The sequence below is a fragment of the Rhinolophus ferrumequinum genome, chromosome 20 (assembly GCF_004115265.2).
Source record: "Rhinolophus ferrumequinum isolate MPI-CBG mRhiFer1 chromosome 20, mRhiFer1_v1.p, whole genome shotgun sequence".
In the NCBI taxonomy this organism is placed as follows: Eukaryota; Metazoa; Chordata; class Mammalia; order Chiroptera; family Rhinolophidae; genus Rhinolophus; species Rhinolophus ferrumequinum.
In genome coordinates, this window is record NC_046303.1 from 52,024,052 (window position 1) to 52,033,340 (window position 9,289).

Consider the following 9,289-nt stretch of genomic DNA (forward strand, 5'->3'; position numbering starts at 1 on the left):
CCTTCTTTAAATTTTGATAGATTTTCCGATGAATCCACCTGGGTCAGAAATTTCCACTGTGGGAAAGATTTTTAATTGCTAATTCAATTTCTTGTTATATATATGTCTGTTCATATTGATTGATTGATTGATTGATTGATTGATTCTTGAGTCCGTTTTAGTGATTTGTCTCTAAGAATTCATCCGTTTCTTTTAAATTATCTAATTTGTTGACATAAATCATTTATAATAGTCCCCTTAATCCTTTTGAATTTCTGTAGGATTGGAACTAATGTTCTTTTTTCCTTGATTTTGGTAATTTGTGTTTTCTTTCAAAAAAACTGACTTTGTTTTCCTGAATTTTTTTCTTCTTGATTTTCTGTTTTCCATTTTAATTATTTCCATTCCAATTTTCATTATTTCATTTATTCTGCTTGAGTTGTGTTTAGCTTGCTCTTCTTTTTCAGAACTGATTTTTCTTTTCTGTTATAAGCATTTAAAACCATAAAATTTCCCTATAGTATTGCTTTAGCAGCACCTTATAAATTATGATATGTTATGTTTTCATGCATTCCTTGCTTTTCAGCAGGTTGCCTATGATGTGTCTACATATGGATCTCTGTATATATTTTTGTCAGTATTTGTTTAGCTTATTAGATGTGTAGATTAATATTTCTCAACAAATTTGGGGAGTTGTGGCCATAATTTCTTCAAACATTTTTCCTGATTTTTTTTTCTCTTATTCAGGGAGGCCCATTACATGTATGTTTGTATGCTTGATATTCTCTCATAGGTCTCTGAGCTCTGTTCAATTTTTTTCTCCTCCTTTTCCTCTCTGTTATTCAGATTGGATAACTTGTATTGCTCCTTCTTCAAGTTTACAGATTCTCTTCTGCCAACTTGAATATTCTCTTAACTCCCTTTAGTGAATATTTCACTTCAGTTATTACACTTTTCTATCCAGATTTTTAAAAAACTGATAATTTTGTATTTCTGTCTCCTGGAGGATCTCTATTTGTTGATTATTGTTGTCACACTTTCCTTTAATTCTTTAAACATGGTTTTCTATAGTTCTTTGAATATATATTTATAAATTTGTATATATAAATATAGTATTTACAGTAGCTGTTTTGAAATCATGGTCTGGTAAATAAAATATCTGGACACACTCAAAGTTAGTTTGTATTGATTTGTTGATTTTGTTTTGTTTTTTTCTCCTGAAAATAGTCACACTTTTCTGATTCGTTTCCTGTCTTGTAATTTTTTTTTTTGAAAAATATTTTATTGAAAATATAGTAGCAACTCTAGATTCTGATTTTTCCCCCAAGAGGTTGCTGTTATTGCTGTTTATGGCTGTAAAAAATTGTCTGCGCAAAGTCTGTGAAATTATGTCCCTTGTGGTGTGTGACTGCTGATATCTTTTCTCAGTTGTTTTTTTTTTTTAATTCTTTTATTTTTAAGTCTAGTTTCATAGGGGTCACCCCTGTGTCTACATAGCTTAGTGGTAGCCAGTGATGGGTCAGAGATTAGATTCAAGCACCTTGATTAAGACTTCCATCTTCTGCCAAATGGATATGTTTATGTACAAGGTGTGATCGAAAAATACAGTGTGATGTTTAAATTTTTAAAAAATATTATTATAGTAAAAGACATATTGCCATTAATCCCCCTCAAAAGCCTCCCCCTCCCTTTGAACACACTCATCCCATCGTGCTTGCCACTTTCAGAAGCAGTTCTGGAAGTCCACTTTCCTGAGTGTCTTTATTTCATCCTCCATCATACAAATGCTGTGTCATAAATCACTTCTGGTACAGCAATTTGTGTCAAATAAAAACATTACGGTGTGTCCTCATCCATCTTATTAACTGGCTCTGGCACCATGCGACTTCTGGCTCTTCTCCAGAGTCAAAATGATTTAGGACATCGAGGCAGCCACGATAGTGCAACTAAAGACACTCACAAAAGAGAACTTCCAGAACTGCTTCAGTTAGTGGCAAGAACAATGGGATAAATGTGTTGGAAGCGAGGAGGAATATTTGGAGGGGGATTAATGGCATGTGTCTTTTAGTGTAATAAATTTTTTTTATAATTTTAACGTTCATCATATTTTTCATCACATCTCATAGTAGGCAGCACATTAAAATCTCAGGCTGTTTGGAGTCTTCTCCAGCTTCTACTTTCTGCTGAGTCTTTTCACATCTCCTGTGCATATGCTTATAACCTCAGGGTTGACCGGGAGTGTTTGATTATCTTTGGCTCTTTTGTGTCTCTGCCAGGCACACACACAGCTTCAGCCAAGCAGGTTGGGGTAGCCATGACCACAACCTCAAACCAGCAGAGCCTCTGGTCCTTCCTGTCAAACATCACTGAGTTTGTCGGTTCCCCTTTGCATCACTCCCCACCCATATTAAGTGAGTTCCTTTCAGCTGCATAATTTTGCTGCCAGTCCTCATGGCATGTCCTACCCTGGAAGAACCTTCACGCCAATCAACCTGGGTATTGGAAGGTGGAGGAATTGGACCAGCTCCAGGCAAGAACACCACTGTTGTTCTCTGAATTCTGCAGTTTTAGAAGCATAAACACTTCTCAGATTGTTGCCTGCCTTTGGTCATTTCCGAGTGCTGAAATGGTCAGTTTGTCCATCTAGTCCAGTTTTACAGTTGCGCCTCAAGGAGACTTATCGACCTCCTGACTTTTATCAACCTCCTTACAAAAAGCCTTTCTAGCATTTACTTTTCAATTATGTAGCATACAGGTTATTTTAATTAAAAGTTTATCTTTATTTAGGACTCCCATATATTCCAAGACACGTTAGCTCGTTGCGGCTCAAATGCTGTTAGCCTGACAGGTGGAAAGTGAGCTGAGAAACAGGACTCTTGGTCTGACTGTTTTCCTCAGCCTCCTTTCAAAGTGGGAGGCAGTTAAGCCACGCCCATGTCTGTAATTGACAGCAGTTTAACAGGCTGGAAAGTGAAGCCTTTATGTATTTATTTGACCACAAGCTTAACTATGTGACACTTATGAGGTTAAGATGTAGGGCACAATCTTTTCTGAAAGATTCTTCGTCTTTTATTCTCCTGTACCAGATTTGGTTTTCGCTATAATCCAGGTAGACATTCTCCTAAGAAAAAATGCTGTTTTTGAAGTGTATCATCTGGCAAAAGTCAGGCAGCTGTGAGGCAGGCTGCTTTTATGTGTGAATAGGTTCCATGCAAACCTGCTGTCTTGGTCTTCTCACCACTCCTCCTTTTTTTCTTGTCCCTGCTTATGAGAGTAAGGCACACTTTTTTAAAAATGTGGCAGGAACAAAAGTAAAAGATTACTTGTTCTTTAAACTCTTCAACAACATCAGTGTTGATAGTTTAATTTGTTGCCTTCTAGTTCCGTGTTTATACTTTACATTATTGTGGCCATACTGCCTATATTATTTATGTCCTGTCTTCAAAGTTATAAAGTTAGTTTAAGTGTATTGTAGAAATTTTGGAAATCCAGACATGCATGTAATTGAGCTGTTTGTTTTCTTCTAGTCTTTCTGATTTGCACACACATATTTAGTTTTTTATTTTTATCAAATATGATCTTACAATATATACAGTTTTTTCATTACATATTTGCTTTTACTTTAATGCATATGCATTTTCCATGTTGTTATAAACTATATAAACATAATTTTAAGAGGATTCAAGATATTTCTTGGAAAAGTAATAATTTTTAACATGTGTTCTATTCTCAGACATTTAGATGTTTTTTCCCTACTTCTTAGAGGGAAAAAGTCTACGTAGTGAGGACAAGCCCTGTTTCCTCGGGACTCTATCCTGAGGACACAGTTGCAGAGTGGAAGGACGGGGCCCAATGCAGGAATAGTGTGAGGCGCCCGATGGCGACAGCGGCGGTTGCTGGCACAGCCCCCCGCGACCATGTGTCGTCGCCCTGGGCATGAGGAAGCCCTCGCTGCTCTCTCACTCACTGGCTACAGCAATTAAAAAAACATGTACATTAAATTATGTGTACTAAAGCTCAAGGTTATTTGCTCTTGCAAAACATATACAAACTTGTCAGCAAAGTGGTGGAGGAGGGATGGCCTGGAGAATAATTCGTGGTCTGTATGAATATTTTTAATAGCACATGAGTGAGTTCTTTTCTGACTGATTAGTGCAAGTGATGTTATTAAAAAGGTTTTCCTCCTACGAGAAATAAAGTAAAAATTTATTTTATAGTTACAGTTTTGTTAACCTGAATCTCTTGAGGGTGAAACATATGTAACTGTCATTTAAAATGTCATACAGACACACACACAGACACACACACACATTTTAAAGAAATCGTTGCATTAATGGAATGCGATGCTTTTTCTCCTTCCCTTTCCTTACCACCTAGGATCTGAAGAAGCTGAAGAAAAGCAGGGCAGTGAAAAAGCACTTTTAGAACTATGAATACTGCTTTTGTTAAAGTAAGTCTTTGAATATACAACTGTAACAACAAAATAGTGAAAGGAAATAATAGAGCATTTCTTTGAGTCGATTCAAAGTAAAATTCTGAGAATACGAGTGTGAGTATGTAGCCAGATTTGTTCTATTTACATGAATTTGCCAGTCACATTTTAGTACTGCAAAATTTCTGAATATTTGCTGTTTGGGTATAAATTTATGAAGTGTGAAAAATACCTCAGAGTCCCAGTTTTCTAATTAAGAATGAGTTCATTTTTGTTCACTTAGCCAGAATGTCTCTGCGTCAGACGTTGTTTAACTACAAATGCTAACTTACGTGTGCGGTGAGGGTAGCAGTCCTATGAGGTGTGGTGCTGTTACTGTCTCATTTACACTTGAGGAAAGTGAGACCAGGGTGGGTGAGTAACTCGTTCAGAGTCACACAGCTAGTGAGTGGCAGAGCCAGGACTCAGGCCCTCCCCTCTGGCACCGGTATTCGGGGCCTGCACTGGAAGGGCTCAGGTTTTTGGAGCTTCTGAGACAAAAGTTGTCATCCAGATGAAGCAGTGTCCTTGATTGCCTCCAGGTGGGGCATGTTGTTAAATCCCTTCATATTATCAAAGGAAAACGTTTCAACATCAGAAATAAAAGCAGATAAACATAACATAAATTATAGTAGCAACTGATTGATTATTTAAATGTAGAAGGGAAAATAGAGTAGATGTTTTCATCACAAAAAACATTTTTGTAACTAGGTATGGTGACAGATGTTAACTGGACTTGATCATTTCATAATATATGCAAATATCAAATCATTATGCTGTCTGTCTGAAACTAATACAATGTTCTATGTCGATTATATCTCAATAAACATAATAATATATTTTTTTAAAAGATAGGGAAGTAGTAGAAAGATTCAGCATGGCAGGGAAGCTGCACAGGTCAGGCTGGCCGGCAGCAGCAGCCAGCGTCCTGGGAACACAGGCCCTGCGCATTCGTCAGCTGCGCCTGGAAGGCTCCGGCCCCTTCTTCCCACAGCAGTGCTTACGACCAAGCGAAAGTGTGGGCATGTGTAGACTTGATCCTTTTCTAAAATAAATTCTGGTGTGACCACACCCACTGTCCTTCAAGTGTCTATAACACAGCCCATCGTTAGTGCATAGACTCTGTTATAAAAACGTAAGTCAAAGTGTAGCATTTTGCCATTTATCACTGCATCTCAAATATTTTGTTTTTTCTCTCTCTCTTTTTCTAAGTGTAAAAAACCCTCATTGAAAATCACCGGGGGCAAAAAAGGACTGGAGATGGGGTCTCCGTATGGAAAGTTGAAATGGTAACATCCACTACTGACTCGATTGTACGGCTCATAAAGAACTTATTTATTGTAATACCTCACAGACGTATACCATATCGACAAACATTTAGTAGCTGCCTGTGGCTGGTAAGATCATGTAACGATCCATCCTCCGTTCAGTGAGACTCAGCTGATCTGTGAGTGAATAGTTGCAGAAACGTCTTGTGCTGTATTCCTAATCAAAGACTTCTTAATATATTGGAATAGTACTTTTTTATTAGTAAAATATCTTTTTATTTGGATTCACAGAATGGAATTGTTTTGTTTCATGTCTCAGATTTCATTTGTTTTTCTTTTTTTAACATCCTACATTTCCCTTGTGGTTTTTTTTTTTTTTTTAACTCATACACATGCACTCTTTGTACAATTTTAAACTGTAATAAAATCCAGCATTTCAAAATGTTTAGTTTTATTTTTCTTGTTTTGCATTGTGTATTTGGCCTACAGTGTTGGAATTACAAAGGGAGACAAGGAGGGATTGTGAGTACATATAAAAGGTCACCAGACATTTTTATTATTTTTCTCATGAAATAGCATCTTTCTCTTAGACGTATGGCTCTAAAATAGTCTCACTACTTTTATTTTGCACCCACACTATAAAATCACTGCTTTCATTTTGTGTTTAGCTAATTTAATTAAAGAGAACTAAATTATATTGTGAGCTATTTTTTTGAAACATGAATATTCACCTTAATGCTTCATAGGAAGGCAGCTTGTCTATTCGTTTTCTTTCCTTCACGTGACATTCAAGAGAAACTTAGTTGTGAGTAGTGGAAATGGTGTTGGTTTGCGTGGAAACCGGCCATTGATGCAGCTCAGATCAGCCCCCCACGTGTCCCTCTTCTAAGAAGGGGCCAAAGGGCATAAATGCACCTGGGAGGCTGGGGCCTGACGAGCAGGAGCGTCTGATGGTGGAGAAGGGGGTGAGGAGAAGCTGCGGGCTCTGGCCTGGGGACCAGAACCTCAGGAGCTCAGCGGTGGTGTCACAGTGTGAAGGCGGTCGCACGTGGGCTCACATACACACTAGTCCCCAGAAGATGTCTGAGCCGCCTCGGTGTGACTGTAACCTGAGAAAGAGCTTCCCCGTGATGTGCTGGACTGGCCCCGCGCGTGCGCCACGGATCCTAAGAAGCTGGCTCTCGACACAGACCAGGAAGACAGAAGTATGTGATTTGCGTGTGTCGTGAGTCAGACCGTGGAAGCCTGAAGCGTGATCTCAGCGCTGGAGCTCCACTGCCCAGGATGGCACAGACTGCGTTCGTGGGCCTGGGCACCCGCTCCGAAGGGCCCTCTTCTACTGGACCCCAGTCACATGCTCCTGATGTTAGTGTCCTCTGTTCAGCCTCGGGCAGGTTGGCTCTGAAGTCTTTGTCCCCTCAGAGGGACTTAACGTGCTTCCGTGTATGACATTCAGTTACACACTTGAACTCAGGCTCTCGCTATGTCTGTTCTTCTGATGAAGAAAGCACGTCACTGTTGCCCACATCTACGGTCAGTCCATGCTGCTAGGTCTCGCACCGGTCTGTGTCACCCTGTCTCACTGAGGAAATGAAACCAAAGGTTATCACCTCTGTGAATCAAATACCCTGGAATATCCCAGATATTGGTGTGACGTTAGGGATTATGTCAGTGCTACAAGAAGTGCAGCCTGCTCTTTGCTTCAGAATCTGTCCTGGTCAGAAGGTCGGCAGGAGATTCCCAACCACACAGTAGCTAACTGGAGTAAACTCTGATTAAAAAGCAGGGAACCACCTGGCACGGCCTATGATATGTCCCATAGATAGCAACCACCTGCGTGTGTGTGTAGATGGGTATTTTCTTTCCATTAGCTGTGACCTTTTAAAAGTGAGCAATGCTGGATGTGGTTTAACTGGTCTTATTTTATCTTATAACACCCTAGCCACCACTTGCCAGCCCCAACCAGTAGGAGCCGGTTTGACTTTGAGCATTTTCCACGAATCAACCACATTTGACTGAGCACGTAAACAAAAGAAGCCTGAGAAAATAAAACACCATCAGCCACACCAGCACCCTCCCCCACCCATGTCTCCGCCACCACCACCTTGCTCTCCCTGTGTACCGCCCTCCCAGCTCGGGCAGCCCTGGTCAACTGGGGAAGGCAGTTGCTAAGAAGTCTGAAGCTCCGGAGGACGCCTAGCAGTGCCCCGTAGTGAATGGCTGCAGGAAGCGCTCTGTGATTTCTGAGTTTCCTCTCTACTCCGCCTTCCCAATGCAGACATGGGTCCCGCTCTCTCAGTAGAGGACCAGGTATTTGACCTAAGGAGGTCTGACCAAATTTGTGAGAATCAAGGAGTAGACCCAATTAAATTTAATCTTTCTTGTATCTGGGTGTCGTATTCTGTTTCCAAATGGGAACCTCCACTTGCTTTCCAAAAGAAGCTGTTTCACAGAAACCGAAGCTGATTGTAAAGAAACAAAAACTTCCCAATTTTAAGTGAGACATCGTTTTAATTCTAATACATAAAAGCTTATACTTTAAAAAGATTCATCACAGAAAATAGAAACATACAACTTATTTTCACCACCTTTCAGACATCGAACATTTTGTTTTATGCCCACGCCTCTGGAAATACACAGACACACGTATAAGGCAGTGTCCTACTTGCTAGTAGTATGACTCAATAGAGAAAGTGGTCAAAGGACATGAACAAATATAAATAGACTTCAAATATGGAAAAAGATACCTATTCTCACTCACAAGAGAAAAGCAAATTAAAACCATGATGAGACCAGTTTTCACTTCTCAGGTTAGTAAAGCCCAGACATTCGACAGCACTCTTGGGATTCACCTGCATCGTGGGAGACGGGTGGAAGGGTGCCATCTCGGTCACGGCAGGTTGGCAATGCCTATCAAAATGACCCCACACACGCTCAGAATGAAATAAAACCCTAGTATTTACCTCAGCATTTGCCATAATAGCTCAGGGTTGGAAATGAGCCAGCAGTGTATCCCAGAGAACTGATTATAAAGTGTGTACATCCACCAGTGGGACATGCAGCTTCGTGTCCCTGTGTACTGACACAAGGGGTGTCGGATGGCTAAGTGAGAAGTGCAGAACAATGTTGATTGTATACTACCTTTGTGTACCAAGAGTGGAAATCAGAATATCTATGCATATACACATGCATATCTGTTTCTATATGTACATTCATATCTGCATAATAGAACTAGAAGGATGCACAGAAAAACAAACGTGTGACCTGTAAGAGATGGGACAGGTAGCGACAATGGTTGAAGCAAGATTTCTTCATGCATTTTCAGAGTGTTCTGATTTTTGAACCCTGCGAATGTATTATCTAACTGTTTTAGAAGGATTCTGCTACGCGTATTATTTTTTCAATAGTACTTCCTGATTGATTTTCCATTTCTTTAAATCTCCATTTTTTGAAGATGCATAGTAATCTGTCGTATGATGTCCTTTATGTTTTTTGCTTCTTATTGGACATTTGGGTCAATTGGGGGCCTCAGTGAATGAATATCCTTGTGCCTACATCTTAGTGCCACCTC

At 39.8% G+C, this 9,289-nt stretch overlaps 1 protein-coding gene across 1 annotated transcript in view; it reads left to right on the top strand.

Moving 5' to 3' along the window:
- STARD3NL (STARD3 N-terminal like) overlaps nt 1-6,160 on the top strand; it is a 54,203-nt gene extending 48,043 nt beyond the window's left edge. Inside the window, exons 8-9 of the mRNA XM_033088743.1 lie at nt 4,357-4,429; nt 5,663-6,160. Of these exons, the coding sequence (XP_032944634.1) occupies nt 4,357-4,412 (56 nt within the window). The 3' untranslated portion in view covers nt 4,413-4,429; nt 5,663-6,160. The remainder of the gene's footprint in view (nt 1-4,356; nt 4,430-5,662) is intronic.
- The last annotated feature ends 3,129 nt before the right edge of the window (nt 6,161-9,289 follow it).